We start from the raw sequence: 21,058 nt of genomic DNA, 5'->3' as shown, positions 1-21,058 counted from the left end.
TAGAATCACAGAATGGCCTGTGTTGCAAGAAATCTTTAAGATTATCCCATTCCAACCCTCCTGACATGGGCAGGAACACTTTCCACTAGATTAGGCTGCCCCATCCAGCCTGACTTTCCAGAGATGGGGCAGCCACAGCTTCTCTAGGAAACCTGTGCCAGGGCCTCACCACCCTCACAGGGAAAGATTTCTTCCCACTATCCAATCTAAACCTGCTCTCTGTCAGTGTGAAGCCATTGCCCCTTGTCCTGTCACTCCAGGACCTTGTAAACAGCACCTTATTCCATATGTTGTGTGTTCTCCAAGGGGGACATCCCTGGAAAACCCTGCTTACCTACCTGGATCTCCTGAGTCACTGGAAAGAAGAAGAACAAAGAAAGACCTCAAGGTGGTCCCTGTTCCTAGTGGGGTAATGCTGGATAAAGACAAATTAAACCTCTTTGATCCCAGGGGAGGGAAGAACTTGTGCCACCCTGTTGCCTCGAGTTTGCCTGCTTTTCACTGTTTGCATTTTGTTCTCACGCAGCTTCAAGTAAGCTATGTATATTATTAGAATTGCTTACATTCTTCCACTCTAGGAGGAGAAAGATGATTGATGGTGATGTTCACCAACAAGGTTGAAGAGGTGGCTACCTGTGTAGCCAATCTTGGCCTGTCTGTAAAACTGTATATAAAATGGAGTCAGAAAAATAAAGTAGAAGCTTTCCTTCTTGACCTCCTGCTGGCCTGCCTCGTCCTTTTGTGCTCCTAACAGCAGCTGCACGTCTGACCCTCCGTCACACCACCCCAAGCGGCCTTTGAGTGGTCCACTTTAACATCCCAAGGAATCAAGACTACCAATAAAAAATCAAACAGTTTTGAGCCTTGAAGAAAATTCAGTTCTAGAAAGAACAGATGAGGCCATTACAATGGAAAAGGATTAATGAAGGTAAATGAGAGCATATTGATAAATCTGATAGAAGAGAAATAAAAGAGGAAAATGTACTAAAGTCCCAGGATGTTCTGGAACATCTCTGGATCAACAGTCTGGGACTGAAAAAAATGTAATCATACACCTTTACTAACTTCTTGGAAAGCAAAGGAATTTTTATTTGACTTCATTCTTACTGTTTACAACCCTAAACATGTTTAAAGTGTGTTCTTGCAGTTTACAACCTTAAACATGTTTAAAGTGTACCTTCATGTGTAATCTTTTAGTGGAGCAATACCTGGTATGAAACAGTTTCCGAAAGAGCTGAGGGATAACATTTATTCTTCAGAATTCCTTCCCCAGCTATCCTAATGACACTCTCATCCTCCTAAACATAGGACTTGAATATAATGTTGAAAGGTTTTGTTTAGAAGAACAAAGAAGGGCTAGCCATTAAATAATTAGCGTTAGTAAGAATTTAATGAAGGTCAGGAAAGATTCACTGGAAAGAGTAATGAAACGCAAAAAAGGGTAATAAAAAAGCATACAAAGGATTTTAAAAACATTTGGAAACATGGACCTAACAGGAAAATTAGAATAGTTATGGGAAAAATGTGAGATAATGCATCTGGAGAAAATAATCCAAACTAAAGATCTCATTGGCACAAGAAACTTGAGGATGCAGAAAGGAGAGATTTGAAACAAGACAAAATATTGTAGCTACAAATTCCCCTTTTACCAATACTGGACTTCTTTTTTTTTTTTTTTTTTTTTTTTTTTTCCCAAGCAGGCTAGGCAGTTATTTTATTAGAGTCTCCTCTTTAAGGATTTTAGCAAACAAAAATATCTTATGCTTTATGGATTAGTAGATACTATTAAAACATCAAAGAAAGGAGTCTGCTCCTATCATTTGCAAGGTGGAAGACAAAGTGAATCCATCAAATTGATCAGATCAAAATGAATTTTGAAACCATGATAGAGAAAATAAAGTTAAACCAAGATTAAGTTAGGTGAGAATTAAATGTATCTGTAAGGATATTTAATATCACCAAGTCAACTTCCTTTTAATTTTTTTTTATTCTCTTTTACACAGCCTACCTTCTTTATTAATCTGTCTTAACCCAGCAGTAATCCACAGTGACCTCAAAGAATTCCTTTAAGGGTTAAATAATCACGGGGTTTTTTAAACTCACCAAATAGCAAAAGGAAGACTCAGACTTTGGGAATTAGTTTGCAAATAAACTGAAATATTTGGCAAACATTTTACAGAGCATAGGATTTTAAGTTGAAATTAAATTTTCCTGAGGAAGACAGACATTCAAGTTCCTCCCTGTTATAATGAAACACTATAGCAGCTTGACTATTTAAACAATACCAAGACCAATGAGTGGAGACACCTTGGCATTTCAGTTAATGCAGGCTCTCTATCCATTTGACTTCCAAGTTCTTGCACAAATTCTAAAAGTTCATATTTTTTAATTGCATTTCTATTTCAGTTTGCACAGGATCATTGGCAAAATAAGGGATTTTTTCCACCCAAAAAATGAAAGCAGAATCATCATGGAAATACAATTTCTGAAGATTCAAGGCAAGAGTTTCTACTGCCCAAATCATTAATTGGAGTTTACCTGTACTTCTTCACTAAGCAGAAGAGAGTATGGATTCTCCCACCTCTATTCCTGGTTTATTGATGGCCATATTCCTAATTACACACTCTGAACTAGAATGATATGGACTGCCTCTTTCATTAGGTTACACAGTAACGCATTTGTGGCAAGGCACATTGAGTGGAGGAATTTCAGGAAGAGTTTCTTCACTGGAAGGGTTGTTAAGCGTTGGAATGGGCTGCTCAGGGAGGTGTGGAGTCACCATCCTGGGAGGTGTCCAAAGAATGACTGACCATGGCACTCAGTGCTCTGGTCTAGGTGACAAAGTGAAGATTGGTCACTGGACTCAATGACATTGGCAAATAGTCTTTTCCAGCCTAAATGATTCTGTGGTTCTGTGTGCATTTATGCAGTGTTCCCAAGGCTTTGTCTGCTCTCATGGTTCTGGTCTGAGTTTGTTTCTTTTCTTTCCCTGTTCCATTTTTTTATCAGATGCTCTATTGGTTTTCAACACAATTATCTGTTTTCCACTTGGTGCCCAATGCTTGCCGTTCTTTTTGTGGATTTCAGGTGTTCCAACACAAATTCTCTAAGTCTGTATAGCTACCAGCTGCAAAGATGCACAGAAGCCTTAGTGAGTCTGCTTTCTCAGACTGCCATTGCCACGAGATTTACAAATAAATGGACTAAATTAATATCTCATGTGACTCTTTTGAAGGAAGAGGTTTGGCCCAGTGTGTTTAAAGAAAATAATTTACTGAAAGGTTTGTAGTCAATGTACAAAAAATTATACCAAAGGCATTTATTTTAATGTAACTCTCACAAAGTACTTATCAGCTCTTCAAATTTATTATTGTTTTTCTCTCTGCTTTGGTTCTGTAACTTCTCTTCCTAAAGAAATTAACAATCAATAGATTAGCTCCATCTAGTCTTAAAACTCTTAAACCTCCTGAGCATATTCCTTGTCCCTTTCTTGCTCCTTTAAGTGATCCCACTTCTGGTTCTTTCTGGCCTAACTTGATCAGATACAATTCTTTTTTTCCAGCATAATTTTTACATATTTGTAAAGACCACCATCACCGAAACCTGATGCCAGTAATTTTCTACCGACAAACTTATCCTCATCTTTATGAGTCTTATGGACAAATAGTGAACTAAACCTGATTTGACTTCTGAGGTTTTGTTGAAGTACAAAGTACTGACAGGAGATGACATGGTGCATGATATTCTGCTTAAGATATCACGTCAAGATACATGTTCATTATTCTTCAAAAAAGACCTGGATCAACCAGAAAACAGCAAGAAAGGAACATGAATAAAGAAATACATAGGAAATCCTTCCAGTACCTGAAGGGAGCCTGCAAGAAAGATGGAGAAAGAGACTCTTGATAGAGGGGTGACAGGATAAGGGGGAATGGCTTCACACTGACAGAGAGGAGGGTTAGATTGGATATTGGGAAGAAATTCTTCCCTGTGAGGGTGGTGAGGCCCTGGCACTGATTTCTCAGAGAAGCTGTGGCTGCCCCATACCTGGCAGTGTCCCAGGCCAGGTTGGATGGGGTTCTGAGTAACCTGGGCTATTGGAAGGTGTCCCTGCCCATGGCAGGAGGGTGGAACGAGATTGTATTTAAGGTCCCTTCTTACCCAAAGCATTCTGTGGTTCTGTGAGTCTCTGAAAATATTTAGAAGCTACCACTGAAAGAGCAGAGGCTTGTTCATCTTAAACAAACAAGGGTGACAAAAATATGATATTGTGTTGAATTATGCTGAAAAGAGGACAGAAATAATCCTTCTCTTGATCTTTGAAAAATAAAATAAGAAAAAAAAAAAAAAAGAGAGAGAGAAAAAGAATTAACAAGTAGCAGGGAGATTTAAAAACCACTAGGAAAATCTTGTTAGCAGTATAGATAGAGAAGTATTAGAGTAGATTACCTAGGGAGAAATTGAAATCTCAACTGCTGGATTTATTTAAGAACAAATTAGAAAAATATCTCTTCGTAATGATTTAAGTAGAATTGATCCTGCAACACACAAGGGATGGCCCCTCAAGGTCCATTCCAGTCTTATTTTATGATTCTAAGTTCCTAATTCCTCAGCTTGTGCTGAGATTTGTTTGGCACTCCTTCACTTGTAATAAACAAAGGATTCTTGCAGATCCCACAGTTCCTGTCCACAGACTTTTACCGCTTGGGGCCTCTCCATCACAGGACCTCAGAAACCTATAGATTCTTTCACAGCATTTTACAAATATAAAGCTTAATATGAGGATTTTGTACTGGGCATTATGAATCACATTGAATCACAGAATCTCTAGGTTGGAAGATACCTTCAAGATCATCAAGTCCAACTCAAACCTAACACCTCAACTAAACCATGGCAGCAAGTGACACTTCCAGGCTTTTTTTAAAACACATCCAGGGATGGTGACTCCACCACCTCCCCTGGTAGATCATTCCAGTACTTTATCACCCTTTACATAAAAACTTTTTCCTAATACCCAAACTATATGTCCCTTGACTCAGTTTGAGTCTGTGTCCTCTCATTCTGTCCGTGGCTGTCTGGAGTAAGAGACCAACCCCCACCTGACTTCAGCCCCCTTTCAGGGAGTTGTAGAGAGTAAGAAGATCACCTCGGAGTCTCCTTTTCTCCAGGCTAAACAACTCCAGCTCCTTCAGCAGTTCTTCACAGGGTTTGTGTTGCAAGCCCCTCACCAGCCTTGTTGCCTCCTCTGGACACACTCAAGTGTCTCAACGTCCTTCCTGAACTGAGGGCCCAGAACTGGACACAGCACTCGAGGTGGGGCCTCACCAACATCCCTACCATCCTGTGTTCATCAGCATCACTACCATCCTCTGTCATGAAGTCCATGATATCAGCTTGCTTTTCTCCTGTGGTATTTGCATTCTGCTGTTTGAGCTAAGCTTAGCTAGCAGGGCTGAAGACTTTTAGGTGACCTGTTGTTGAAGGAACTATGCTGGAACTCGAAGAGAAGAAATGGATTCAAATCCTCTCAGCAAACCAAGAGGTTTCTGAATTACTGAATATGACCCTGCTCTGGAGACAACTCAGCATCTACTGCAAGGGTAAGTCCAAAGTCCACCTGCTCTTAGTATGATACTTATTTTTAATTTTAGTAACTGCACTGTCTTTAGTCAGGGTTAGAAATAAATCCTTGGATGAGAGACAGTCATTACAACAAACTAAAGAACAAAACTAGGAACAAAATTAGGGGCATTGTAAGTACCAGTGAACATGTCTCATTTTCAGTCAATACAGGCATGGCTGTAGACCCCATGGCTCATTGGAAAGCTCTTCCAGAAGAAACCCATGGCACTTGCGTTTTGAAACAGCACTGTAGGTGAGCACCTAAAGCTTGGGATGATGTACCTAAGCCATCATAGATGTCACCCTGCATGTAAAAATTGCTAATGGTACTGTGACCTGTGGCTGTCATCATTGCAAAGAATTCTTGCCACACATAATGAAGTAACATGACAAAGTGTTTATTCAGTGTCATTGTGTTACTGGATACAATGCCATATGGACAATCTCAGTAAAACATGACCTGCTCTTACCTTATAATCCTTTCCAACATTCATTATTAGCTTCAGAGTGCTGAACAGTAAGATATAGGTGAGAATTTCTTAAATAAACATTGCTACTCAAAACTGTATCAGTAACAATCCTTTGTCTAAACAGCTAAAGACTGCATTGGGCCGGAGAACACTTGTGAGAAATCTATACATCAGTACTTAAATAATATGCATCTATAGAATAATTAACGCAGTAAATTAACCCAGTGAAAGGACACTTACTTCTTCTTCTTCCAGTCCAGTTAGATCCCAGAAGTAACTCAATCTCATCTGCAAACGCTTCCATTGTTCAAGGAACATGGTAGCTTTAAAAGAAATTGAACAATTTGAAAAATAATAAATCCAAAGCCTTGTGGCAAAAATTTGTCTTATTTATAAGCTCCAACTGATATTTGAATCCCATTATGCTAGACCCTTTAAAATTAAACACTTAGAAACAGCCTCAGGCCCAATTTTAAAGAAAGAATTCAAGCAAAGCATGGGAACAATAATTACTGTATTAAAAAAAAAACAGAAAGATGGAACATGGGTTGTCCAGAGCTACTGTTAAGTTCTTGTCAGGAAATGGAACTGAGCCCATAACTGCAGATATCCAGAGAAGACATCATCTCTCTTAATTCACCATGAAGCATTCTGAGGTAGGTCTAGCCTACTACTGAAATAACTAGGATCCCCAACAAGATGTAGAAAAAGACATTTTGAAATATATTACAGTGGTGTAGTCAAATGCTTTTATCCTTCATATACATGGTGATTTTGCCCTAAAAGACTGGTCCCTGGTCCAGCCTCCTGCTTCTCCTTTTTTTTTTACTAATAAGAAGGAACAGATATTTTACTGTTGTCTCATATTTACATTCTCCTGCTTGTCCTCTCGTAATTGCTATTTCCTCAGTATAGCCCTTTTCTTAGTTGGTCATAATTTATGGACTTACAGATTTAATAGAAATATCACTTATAAATCTTGGGTTGTGGACACATATTTTCAGATAACAATATCAATACTAAACCAGTACATGCCAACTAAAACCACCAAAACTCTACCAATAAAAGCTATACCTATAAACAACTGTTTTCCATTTTCTTATGCTTCACCTCACTTTTTCAGTAGGTGAAAAGGGTATTATAAAAACACTATAGATCTGTTGTTAGATCACAGCAGTGTTTACATCACTTTGAACATCTTGTAGATAGCCCCACAAGAGAGACAAGAGTGGAGAATCATATCAGCTTCCCTTGACTGCATCTACATTTTCAGATAACACTGAGAAAAGTGGGAACTCTGTGAAAATAACCTGGCTCCTACAAGTCATAATCCATCCCAACAGATAGCTGCAAATATTTTCTTCACAGGTATCATCCCTTCATATAAGAAATAAGTATCATTTAAAGACAGAACTGGCAGCACACTGAAAGCAAATCCAGACATTAAGCAACTAAGTTGCTATCTGTGTTCCTCCTTTACAGAAGAGAAAACATATAAAAGCTATATTTAGCATGGTTTGAAAACTCAAGGGTTTTTAGATATCCTAAATACAAAAACATTTGGTTATTTTATAGGGTGCTATTGCTCATTCCATTCTTTCCTGTAATATGAAAACTCAGTTCCACATTTAGCTCTGTAAGAACGTACTTGGCTTGATGCAGCAGCTGCATTGAAACTAGCACGTCTGCACTGACTTACACCAGCAGAAAAACTAAACTGACAGAGAGCAGGTTTAGACTGGATATTAGGAAGAAATTCTTCCCTGTGAAGGTGGTGAGACCCTGGCAAAGGCTTCCCAGAAAAGCTGTGGCTGCCCCATCCCTGGCAGTGTCCAAGACCAGGCTGGATGCAGCTCTGAGCAACCTGGTCTGGTAGAAGGAGTATCTGCCCATGGCAGGGGGATGGAACTGAATGAGTTTTAAGGTCCCTTCCAACCCAAACCATTCTGTGATTCTGTAAAACTTCTAATAAAGGCATCTGACACTGAAATTCAGCACCAGGACACCGGTGACATAAAGCCCAGCGAGTGAGGCATTACTGTGAATAAGGACAATTGCAGTAGAACTGCTGGAATCACAAAGACACTTCACGAGGAATCAGGTTCAGCTACTAAAACCATGATTTCTTTTGGGATATTAACCATAGGAAGCCTTCTGCTTTCTAAAGAATGGGAGAGGACAAGACAAAAAAATTCTTGTGCCCAACACCCTCATGAAATTAAGCTGGCTCAGATCACCATAGTTTGCTCTTTTAAATACACAGCTGAAATAGGTGTGTGAGTGAGCTCTGCCATTCAACAGATTGAGCTCTAGATATAACCAACATAGCCTCTAATAGTAGGGCAGCAAAATTTGGTGTAATCTAATACTTAACAGGCAAGCTGGGCAGAGTTAGTAAAGGCTCCATTATTTCGCTTTTCTGCTCTTTGTGTTTGCCGGCTGCATTTTCTTGAACTGACAAGCTCAGTTATCATGGTCCCAAAAACAGACTTTTCTAATCTGTGGGAAACATTTTTTGGAGGAAGGCTACAGCTCTGAAAGAATTTTGTTATTCTTACATGCCTTTTTATAAAAGCAGTGCATATGGAACTTTTTGTCCTGTTCTGTTCCATAACAGATTCTACTAATTTGTCTTAGTGCAAGGATATATCAACATTTTCTTTTGCACATTGCATTCTTGGTACCAAAATACAATTGTTCTGGATCAAGTTCAGTGGCAATTGTCATTTGCATGGATGCCAGTTTACAGCAAAGTTTCTCTGTCAGGAAAATAATATTTTATTTATCTTAAGCTTCACAGCAGCAGGTGACAATCTATCAGTCTACCCTGTAATGTGAAGAAGTAAAATAAATTATTCTGAGAGTCTATAAATTCCTTCTCTTTTTTCTATTTCTCAGTCCTAATTCTCACATATTCTCTAATGTTTGCTTTAGGGCTTCCAGGAACTAAATAAAATATACTAAACTAAACTAAATAAATGTTTCTTGCTTCTATGATGTGTTCTGTCTGCAAGTTCCTTAAAAACCTTTTGCTGTCCTCACCCAATGCCAACCCACCATTCAGTCCTTTCTAAAACAAGCTGTAAAATCTTAATAGGCTTGCAAAGAATAACACAGTGGCTGCTGAGGGATGGCTATAACACAATAACATACTTGCTCAGTTTCATATTAAGGATGATAATTTCATTTTGGGAACAATGAATAGGGAAATAAAAAAATCATTTTACAGTAGCAATAACAGATTTAACTTTCACAATAAACAAGCTCTGGAGTAAAGGAGAGCAAAAGACCAGCAATAATTCATGCAAGCACAGTACACACACTTTTCAGGGCAGAGGTGAGGCCAGAAACAATAAGAGTAATACTACAATGCATTCATTCATGTTTATGAAGTGTTTTGATATCCTCATGGAGACAGGGATATTTGCCACTAAAGAAAAGCAAGCTTGTTTAAATGGGATATTCTAAAATATATTATAATTAAAATTATAATAGTCCCATTGCTCTTGGAATCGCATAAAGTTTTGATAAAATTATGTGACTGAGTTGTTCCACAAGGAAGTAGGACTGTGCTTAAATTAGACCCTTTCAGCTGCCTGCACTATACCAGTCCTCAAATACGTTGTGGCCCCAAATGCAGAAGGTGTTAAAAGAGTGTGACATGTTGATGGAAAATGAAGAAAAATTAGCAAATACATGGCAAAATTTAGAAGTGTCATTAATGGCACAGTTTCCTCTGTGGAGAAAATGGCCTCAAGATGTGCCAGGGGAGGTTCAGGTTGGGCATCAGGACTAATTTCTTCCTATTGGCATTGGAAGGGGCTGCCCAGGGAGGTGGTAGAGTCACCATCCCTGGAGATGCTTAATAAATAACTGAACATGACACTCAGTGCTCTGGTTTAGTTGACAAGGTGGAGATCAGTCAAAGGCTGGACTTGATGATCCTGTAGATCTTTTCCAGAACCTTTTCCACAGACTTGATGACTCTATGATTCTAAACACGGCAGTAGAGGAAGAAAGAAACATTTTTCTTCCCTGAACTACACAACTCCATTTATTCCAAAGCTTGCTCTTGACAGTGATATTGCTTTCACCAGTCTCAGCACAGACAGCTCTCCCCGGCCTTCTGAGGATTGCCGGCTTCCAAAAGCCATAGGGATCACATTCAATCAAACAGCACTTTGTTATTCTGTGATGAGTCCAAACATCAAATGGCACAGTTAACTCGAAAAGCAATACTCACCCCAGAGAGCCATAAAGATGGAGAAGAAAACCGTGGCAGGGTTGTCAAACAAGTGACTCGCTCGAGCGGTGGCACAGGCAGAGCTGAGGTTCCAGTAATCACAGAACTTGTCACACAGGGGGCACATGGTGAAGGCATTGCGTTGGTCACACATCTCTCTGCTGTGACAGACAAGGGCACAGGCTCCTCTGAGTATTCCAGCTCACAAACTATGGATGTGCAATAGTAATATCGAGCAGCACATCCCAGCTATGACAAGCTGTCTCAAGTATACATTGCCTGCACTTGGAGAGAACAGGACCTGTGTGTTTCCTCAGGGTTCATTGCCATGGATAGAATTTTTTTAAATCCTTATAGGCACCTTACCAACAGGAAAACCATGCAACACTCAACCAGACTGATCACTGCACTGTATTAGTGAGTTAAGGAAGACAACATCACTGAAGACTGAGGTTAATCACACTAAAAAAACCAAAATTTGCATCTCTGCAGTCACTTAGATGATTTGATACAGATCAGATTTAAATCACTGAAAAAAAAGACTGAAGTGGTCGCAAAGGAAATTCAGTGCTGTTGTCAAAATATACATTTTTTTATGTGGTGGCACAAAAATATGAGAGAAAAGATTTTTTACAGGTTTTAAGATCTTTACTGTAAAGTTATTATTTTGATTCTCAGTCTTATTTGCTATGTATGTTTTCAGTTTCTAAAAATCTTTGAAAAAGACATTATCAGTATCACGTTAACAAGCCAAACACTTCTTCTCAGGGCTGAGAATACTTTCAGTATTTTCCATAAGGTTTGGATGTGAAAGCCTTTCATACCTGCACAGTCTCACTTCGGTGAACTGAGTAGTGCAAACTCAAATGTCCTTGCCAGAATCGTGAGCTGAGAGTTGCTACATTGTTTCAATGATAGCTGGCATATGGCCTTTATGATTGTTCCTACATGGACCATCCTGAAATAGGTTTCTCCTTATGACTTCAAATAAAAAAAAGGACTATTCAAGCTCTATTATGAATATGCTTATATTATATTGTTTGAAAAGCATGCAGCTGTTTCTACCTCTCATGTTGTTAGAGTAATTCTCTATTTCAAAAAGCAGCAGAGGGTGCTGCAGATACATCTCAGCCATAAATCTCACCAACAGTTTAAATGTTAGCACAAGCTTTCACCCCAACAAGCATCAAGATTTATTTAGATCAAGCTAAGAAAACAGACCCTGCCTCAGATGTAGGGTAGTTCATCATTTACCTATCATTAACTTTGTCCTACTGCAGTGATTTTAAAAAAAGTCAGTTCAGGGACTGTCATGAGTGTGATCAGCATACAAGTACTGCAGTATCCTCTCTCAAGCAGACATCAGACACAGATAAGACAGAGGAAGTTTTTTGGGTTTTTTTTTTTCCACTGGGAAGCAGACATTAACATCACAGTGTCACTTTGGCAGGATCTTTTGTAGTATATTCTCCTCAGGGTACACAAAACTCAACATTATTTTGTGTCTAGAAGAGGAATACTGTGAAGACCAAATATAGAATCATAGAATGGGTTGAATTGGAAGAGACTTTAAAGATCATCCAGTTCCAACCCTCCTGCCATGGGGAGGGACACCTTCCACTGTCCCAGGTTGCTCAGAGCCCCATCCAACCTGGCCTGGAACACTGCCAGGGATGGGGCAGCCACAGCTGCTCTGGGAAACCTGTGCCAGGGCCTCACCACCCTCACAGGGAACAATTTCTTCCCCATATCCAATCTAACCCTCCTCTCTGTCAGTGTGAAGCCATTGCCCCTTGTCCTGTCACTCCAGGCCCTTGTCCAGAGTCTCTCTCCATCTTTCCTGTGGGCTCCCCTCAGGCACTGCAAGGCCACAATGAGGTCACCCCAAAGCCTTCTCCTCTCCAGGCTGAGCAATCCCAATTCCCTCAGCCTTTCCTCCCAGCAGAGCTGCTCCATCCCTGTGATGCCCTTGGTGTCCCTGCTCTGGGCTGGCTCCAGCAGCTCCCTGTCCTTCCTGTGCTGGCCCAGGGCTGGAGGCAGCTCTGCAGGTGGGGCTGAGCAGAGAAGGGCAGAGGGGCAGAATCACATCCCTTGATCTGCTGACATTTGCCAAGTCTTATAACTATTGTTCTTATCCTACTTACACAAATAGTCTGATTTTAATGAGAATAAAGTGTTCCAGTCGTGGACAGTGTTTGCATTAGTTCCAGCGAGTTTTACATAATGACTCTTTGATTGAGCAGTGAGCTATATGCACTCATAAAAAGTAAATGAATATCTTAGAAAATGAATTCAATACAGTGGACTCACTGCATATTTCTGTTTCAGGAGGTGAGACACTGACCAATCAAATAAATGTGTGCCCTTCAAATATCTGTTCGATACTTCTGTGTTTGTAATGCTCTCAGGGTTGGTAATGATACAGCACTGCTCTTCAGACAAGCTAAAACCAGTTATTCTCAAATTAATAAAAAAAAGTACAGTCTTAAAATTTTCAAGTAACAAATCACGGATCACAGACAAGCTTACCTTGGAATGTCACTTTCAATGGTTATACATCCGTACAGAAATACAATAATCCCAACCAGTGAAGATGGAATGAGGAATTCTGTGTATAAACCAAGCCATGCAAAATAAAGTCCTATCTTTTCTCCAAAATACTTCCTGAAAAAGAGATAAAAAAGAAGAAAAAGCATATGTCAAGTGTATAATTTTCAAATGTGTTTCACAGCTACTAAACAGTCCCAGAAAGTTGAAGTATGAATTGTGAAAGACATGGATAAAAACCCTGAGGATCTTGAAGACAACAGAAACAAACAAAGGGGGAAATTTAGGTACTTGGTGGTTTGGGCTTCTCTGTCCTTTAGAAGCTAGTCCTGGATCATTCTTCTGAGCTGAAATTAGGCAGGCACCTTTGCAATACATAATATTTGTTCAGAGAAGACTGTGATCTTTGCATCTCTTAAAAGAAGTCAGTGAAATAGGAGGAAACATTGGAAAATACTTGGCTCCTCAGAGGAGCATGTTAATTTTTGCCTCTGTCGAACTCCTGGATTCATTTAGTGAGAGTCATAGAAATGACATCTATGGGACCATACTGACAACATCCTCTAATATCTTAAAAGATGACTAATCTGGAACTGCTGCCAAAGGAGGAAAGTTTACTTGCACACTTAGCACTAGCTTTTCAGAAAGAATATTTTTATCAGGTTAACAGCCCCTGGACAGCTGGTTAGAAAAAACAGTGTCTGCTCTGAGAAACAGGCCATTGCAGATGTTGATAAATAAGTGGTAGAACTCAGCTCAGCATCTTTATGAATCACACCGCAAGAAGTAAACTAAGCATGGAGGAACCTCACTGATCATTCCAAAGTACAGTTAGGAATGATTACAAATATTGCAAAATCTAGAGATCTTCATAGATCTCAAGAATTCACCAAAATTTAGATAAAATACAACATGGTTAAAAACATTTTACAAGCCAGAGAAGATAGTGGAGCAGTGTTGGACAGAAAGAAGCTTCACAGAGACCACTCAGGGCATGACATGGAGTGTGAGTCAGTGAGACATTTACACTTTGATAGAGCAAAAATTAAAATAAATTCATGATATCATGTCTAATAAAAGAAAGGCAAGACTTCCTCCGCATAAAGGTTGGGCACGATCCCCGTTTGAGATTTTTTTCTGATCCCACTTACCTTAGGGAAGTTTTATCCAAGTTTAACACCCTAGATTTAAATCATTCCTACCAAAAATGCTTAAATGAGATTTTTGGAGGCCCAACCCAAAATTTCCTACTCCAGAATTTGAGTCTAAGGGCCAGACTACTCGTGCCACAGGAGACACAGGGCAGGAGTGCAACCATGGCAGAGAGCCAAGGGACAACAAGACAAGCCTCCACAGTCACTTCCAGCTCAGATGGAATGGATAAGGGAAGTGACAGTGAGGGATTTTTATTACTACAGATCCTGCTGTTGTTCTCACACGATCACAGCTGCAGCAAACTCTGCACTTCCAGGCTCTCCCATGGAAAACTGGCAGTGCAATCCTGACTATTTCAGTTTTGCCTTCCATGAGTGCCTCTATTTTCTCATGTCTAACCAAACTTGCTTATGCTTTAGAAAGGATACATAGAATCCTAAAGGGGAAAGCAAAACAAAAGCATTTTGAGGTAATGCACAAACATTTCCTTCAGTATGAGTGGATGCCATCTGGAAGCTGGGAAATTTCAGGAATCTTCTAGGCAGAGAGTACAGCCCCTACCCCTGACGTTGCAAAGTACCATAAGCCACAAACTGTGTAAAGTATCAAACAGTACAAGTGAAATCATCACAGCGTGGTTTAAGTGGCAATAACTGAAGATTTGAAGCACTTTGGGGAAATGGATTTGCAGAGAATACAAGGAAATATGGTATTGTATGATATAGTATATTTTATGAAATAATAAATATAAATATTTGTGTTGCAAATACAAGCCATATGCTCTGGGACTGCCCTCTGACCTGGCACATGTCAGGTAATTTTGGAGGTAATTATAGGAAGAAGCTTTCCTTTATTTTCACATTTGAAAATAAATATATATTTTTAATATACCTGTTTGTTAATATACTATGCTGTAAATATAGTTTGTTTAATACACACATTTTAATACATTTTTATCAATACGAAGTGAGAGAAAAAATACTTGATTGAAATACAGAACTAACCAGGAGGTATACAGCTTTTCTTCAAGCCTCCTGTGTGAGTCAACCAACAGCAGCAATGGTGTTGGAACAGCACAGGATAAAGGGAAACTCCATTTACTCGAGTTTCCTTCTGACTGGGGAGTGTAAACCTTAAATTTGACATTAAAGCAGGAAAAGGAGGACCAGAGGGAGATTATTCTGATTATTTCTGCTTCCTTGTTTGCAGAGATGGGCAATGGGCACATCTAGTAAAGTGTTCCAAATAGGTCAGAACAGGCACAAAAAAATTGTCCACTATCTAAGCTCTTCAAAACTCCCTGTTCTTTGGACAAAGGGCCATAAATTGGCACAGAAAGATTTCAAATGCCAGCAGCACTGAAGAGTAGCTGATCAGGGTCAGGGAAGTTGAAGCTTATGGCTCAAGAGGCTTCCCCTCAAATTTTTAAGTCTTTCAGTGATAAATGTGATCTGTAACCTATAAAGTGAAGGGTTGCTATTTGTATCTGTGCCAAAAGAAAGTGAAAAGAGCTCAACAATGTCCTGGCAGTGGGGGGGGGGGAAAGCAGTTGTAAGAAGAAAAGAGCACTGTGTTTTGTGGTTTAACTGTTTTGAAAAAGGAAAATAATTAAGATGCTATGCCCAAGCACAGTTCACCAGCATGCCACAAATGAAATAATCTAAGGAGAAGCAATGACAGACCTTGAAAACATAATTAACAATTTAGATATGAGTTTATCAAGTCAGAAGAACACAGGACACAGACATGTTGTTTCTTTGACACATCCCAAGAACTCTTCTCTGGTTCCTCTGAATAGGAGTCAAGGCTCTACAAACACCTATGACCCCCTGTTCAAACATCTACTGCAGCTGCTGCTGGATTCAGAAGTGAATGAACAGTGGGGGAAAAAATGTGTGCTTCAAGGGTTGAGGAAGATGTAAGTCAAGAAAAAGTATTTTAACAAGTTTTTATATATTTACACCAAGAACTTGGCATGTTCTCTCATTTACATTGGGATAAAACCAGTCTGACTTTATTATCCTACAGGAATTACCCATGATTTATGCTGGCATGGCAAAAGAGGAGAATTGAGACCAGAGTTTTGCCCTACCTCAGCAGCTAATTCACATCTGCCTCACATATATCCAGGCAAAGCTGAGGACTAATCCTTTCCAAAGTGTGCTGATGGATACTGCAGAATGTCACCAAAAAAGTGTGTCCCTGGCATTGCGTGGGCTTTATTTTCGCATTAGGAAAATCCTCCTTTATATACACATATTCCATTGAGGCAGGGGTTATTCCCAAACTAAAGGGCAAATGGCTTTGATAAAGAATGTGTACTGCTCCTATCAGGAGCAGCACCCAAGGTTTTTGTTCTGTGCATTGATACATCATAGGATAAAATTTTGTGCTTTTCATTTTAGAAGACTTTATAAAGGTTAAATGGCCACCTACCAAGTAGTGAGATCTCATGAACAAAAATCATGTCTTTAAGGAAAGACTTGGTCAAATTACCCAGAACTCCTGAACAAGTTGAACAAGAGCTGCTCTTCCAGGAGATTATCAGAACAGCATTAAAAACTCATAACAGCAGCAACAACGGCCACCTGTAGAAAGTGTATTCCCTCCCAGAATTAGAAGCGTTGAGAAGGCCACAGCAGAACTGTTGACTCGATTCTCTCTATTTCATCCATGTAACACTTAAACCAGACATCTGCAATACACTTAGGCCTGTCTGGTTGCAAAACCAACATCAAAAAGAATAACTGATTATTAAACTCTCTGCTTGCACATTGGTCACAGTGCTCCCGTGCCAAGTTGTGCAATTTATAAATAGACTAAGGTTTGGGGAAGGGGGGAGAAAGAGAGAAGGAAAAAAAATCTTCAGTTTTGACTCTGCAAAAACAAGTGTGGGTACCTGGAATGTGAATAAAGCGTGTGGTGCGTGACACACGCTGGAAAGAACTCCAGAGACGTTCAGGAACAAAAATAAAAAAGCAAGGAAAAGGCACTGTGGACACTGAGTCACCTAAGTGGGAAATCTGCACAGAACTCTTCAGTTTTTAAATTTCCATACCCTACTCTAAGCCAGCTGTCTCTTCATGTTTCCATTTCATTCCACCACCCCTTTGGTGGAGGAGTCATTTGGATGCAATAGTTCCATGCAAAATAAAACTGATTTATAGCTGCCGCTTAGTTGGTTCCCCCTGTGCAAATGATCAACCAAGTCACACATACTACTAATGCCTTCAAAATAAAAATATTTGCACAGTTTGGGGTGAAATTGGGGTGAAATTCTGGTGTTTCTGCTGTTAGGGACAAGGACAAGCAGTTTAGTTACATGTCAGAACATCTTTACTGCCAAGGCTAGCTTAAAACTTTCTTCCCCTGTCCAGATGCACATTCCGTCTCTGACCCACAGCAACAATCCCCAGGAACAGAATTTACTCTTTCAGGGATTTTGCAACCAGAAGAAAACCTAATTATGCTGCAGGTAGATCTGTGACTACCCTTAGAAAGCAAGAAGCAATTTCTAGCACATAGTAAGTTCAGAACACAGATATTCCCTTTGGTTCTGAGATAATAATTCCCACCATTGGAAATTTCTCTCTAAAAACTGCAGACTTCTTTCAGAAAGACTGCTGGAGTAGAGGGGAAAGTCCCAGTCACTACAAGGTGATCAGGAACATTGCTGAACACCCCAAGATTTCACTCTGGGTAGAGATGACTATGTCCAAACTTTTCTGGGTTTGCCATTCTTTCTTCAGTTGAAAATTTTCTCAGGGCAAGATTCAAGCATTTATTACAACCATCTGGGACACCTGGGTGGAATTACTGCTCAGCAGCAGCACTGAGGCTGCTGTGCATCCAGAGATCTTGGAGATTTCCACCATGGTTGTGCCTGACAGCACATATTCCATCCAGGCAGTCTCAAGAAGGAACATATCAGTGCTAAATTCAGATATGCAGGGAGTGCACCAAATGGAGCAACATGGAAGCTAAGAAAAGATCCTGGCAGAAGACAATCCCCCTTGGAACAATGTGCCAAGAGACTGAAAAACCTTTTTTTATTAAATTTTTAAGAGGGTGAAAAAATAACTAGAGAACCTCAGATAAATGGCAATCATCTGAGTTTGAGGTGGGAAAGAAAACAAAGAAAGGAGACTTTATCCAGGGTAAAGGGGGTAAAAGCACTTTTTTCCCTCCTGTACTATGCATAAAAATAAAGAATGTCAAGTAGAGGGTGATTAAAAGTGTGTTTTTGAATAGGGTTTAGAACCTGAACCTTTTCCCCTAAAAACAGAATGAAGAAATGTGCCACCAAAGCCATTTAATCAAGCCCTTTTCATTAAAGTTCTTTTTTGAAACATTACCTAATAAATATTTGCTGTGTCCTCCAATGGTACTTGGAGTCAAACTTACCTAAGCTACAGATATATTTATCTTTCAAGGCACTGTGGAATTTTAATTTTGTTCCCTTGTAGGAGAAAAAAAATCCACTGTCAAAATATTTCAACTGCATGGAGAACAGAAATTGCCAATTTTATTTAGAGGTAAAACTATGTTTTTCCCTAGTTTTTTTGGCTCTTAAGAAAATTTACTCTTCAGCAGAGTAACAGGGAGAAGTTGATGTGTGTGAAGGAAGGGGACATTCAAGTTCTCAAATTCTAGTGGATTTAAAAACCATGGGGAAATATATATAACAAAATGTGTGTGTGTGTGTATATATATATATCAATAATAATAATAGGTAATAATAATAATAGTCATTATTTGTGTATTGAATGCTATTTAAAATAGTAAAAAGCCAAATGTTATCCTGCAAAGAAATAAAACTACGACAAGCCACTCTCTGAGTCTCATAGATTCACGAATCTTATGCTTCCATTCCAAGAAATTGTCAGAATACAGCTGAAAGTGCATAGCTTGTGGTGATGGATTATAAACTGAAAAAAAGGCTTTGTTTACTGGCTGTAGGAGAAAGAACAATAGAAGCACAATAAGTAGACATGTAATGTGACTGAGACAGAAATTAAGGCTGACAACTGCCAAATGGATAAGCAAACACAATACTGGGTAGTCAGAAGCACTGTAATGGCATTCCCCTCTCTGTTCTGGGACAATACAGAACTTCAGAACAGGTTTGAAAGGAAGAAGTGCTGGATTACATTATTCTGCTGATGTTTCCTTCATGTGCTTAGTGTAATAAAGTTCTAAATGTCCCTGAGCCTCCAGAAGCCACAGCACACCTTGCTCAGTGAATGCCTTTTCAGCAGGAGTAACACAGCATTGTGCCTGTTACATCCAAAAATTCATGCATAGAACGACACATGGGCACTCTGCCTCTCCTCACCTTTCTTTAGGTTATTATCTCTTTATTTAGCATTTTTAAAAAATGTCAGTAACCTTCCCAATCTGGAAAATTAAAAATCCATCTCTACCTGAGGCTAATTCAAAACTAATGGAAGTCAACCAGCACTTACATGTTAGGAAGGAAGTTTCATTTATTGAACAAGTCTAGGCACCAAGCAACACTCTATGTAAGAAGCAATTCATTCAGTTATAGAGATAATATTTTCTCTATAATAAGCAAATAAAAATAAGTAGTAACCTATTTAATATGAACCAGCTTTTTTTTTTTTTTTTTTTTTTAACTTTCTTTTAGGAATGGAAGTTACTTAGTCTTTTTCTTCCTAGTTTTAAGTACCTATTACAACTTGCTTTTCCGCCTTTTTGCACTTGAACAAATGTGAGGTCATTGACATCTCATCACTTCCCTAATCTCCAGTTTCCACAAGATAATTTGCATGATTTTATTCATTTCATTTAACAAGAGTTTGAACCTCAAATACTGGCATCTTTTCCTAAATATCTTTCATTTATAATAACTAATACTTCATGAGAGTTTTCTTGCTTTTCAAGTTAATATAGCTAACCCTTACTGCAGAGCCTGAATTCATTTCATGTATTTATTTTAGTAAGTAGGTCCTTGTTAGCGCTTGCACAGCGTTACTGCTGTCAGATAGACACCATCTGGTGGCTAATAAACAGATGTATCATTTCCAATTAAAAACAACTATAAAAAATTATATTATTAGTATTATTATTAGTCACCTCCGTGGAAGGGGATTGGGTGAGGGAATACTGAAGCAAACTGGACATCCATAACTCCACAGGCCCTGATGGGATGCACCCACGAGGACTGAGGGAGCTGGCAGATGTTATTCATTGCAAGGCAGCTCTTGATAATCTTTGATTGATGGTGGCAACTGGGAGAAGTGCCCAGAAGCTGGAGGAAAACAAAAGTCACCCCCATTTTCAAGAAGAAGGGCTTGTGGAACTACAGGCTAATCTACCTCACTATCATTTGTGCCCACCACCTCTTGTCACAGGACACAGCTGAGAAGAGCCTGGCTCCATCCTTTTCTCACCCCCTGCTCGACATGGCATAAAAATCTTAATTTTTCTGCTCTCTGTAATGACTGTGGAAGTTCACAGAATTGATATATTGAAAGCTTTCCTTAAGCTTGTGTTTTCTGGGCATAATTTTTTATGTGGTGCCCAGTTCTTGATCTCTTCCCTTGTGATCATGGTTTTGTCCAAAGTTAGAGACAAGTTACTGGATCAGACAAAGCCCTGGCCTGTCCTAATATAACTTATGGACAGAAAGGATCCTCATACAAAATATCTTACTATGGGGAAACACCTTTAAATCAGAAATGTGTTGGTCTTGACCCCTGGGGAGCACACAGGAGCCAGAAAAGGACTTTCTCTCAGCCCAGCAAGCCACAGCCAGAAACTTCTACAGAGATTAAGACATTAAGAGCAGTTCTACAAGAAAGATAATCAGACCTGCAGCCATCCAAATGCAGCAGCAGACCAAATATTCACATGCAGGTAAATATTTAAATATGCACAACTTCTGTTTCCAAATGTGGCCTCTCACCTCTGTCTTTTTTTTCCTTCAGTTTGAAAGAACAAATTTCCATTTCCTATTCAAAAGACATTGATGTCACACATTTTTGATGCGACTTGTCAG

General features: G+C 39.3%; 1 protein-coding gene across 1 annotated transcript in view; it reads right to left on the bottom strand.

Annotated features, from left to right (window-relative positions):
- The window catches only part of ANO2 (anoctamin 2), a 146,167-nt gene that overhangs the window by 76,602 nt on the left and 48,507 nt on the right, over positions 1-21,058 (bottom strand). Inside the window, exons 11-13 of the mRNA XM_066319578.1 lie at positions 12,865-12,999; positions 10,336-10,496; positions 6,333-6,415 (exon numbers count right to left, since the gene is read on the bottom strand). Of these exons, the coding sequence (XP_066175675.1) occupies positions 6,333-6,415; positions 10,336-10,496; positions 12,865-12,999 (379 nt within the window). The remainder of the gene's footprint in view (positions 1-6,332; positions 6,416-10,335; positions 10,497-12,864; positions 13,000-21,058) is intronic.

This window comes from Sylvia atricapilla, chromosome 5 (genome assembly GCF_009819655.1).
Source record: "Sylvia atricapilla isolate bSylAtr1 chromosome 5, bSylAtr1.pri, whole genome shotgun sequence".
Classification (NCBI taxonomy): domain Eukaryota; kingdom Metazoa; phylum Chordata; class Aves; order Passeriformes; family Sylviidae; genus Sylvia; species Sylvia atricapilla.
Note: the sequence above shows the minus strand (reverse complement) of the source record. Positions and strands in the feature narration are given on the sequence as shown.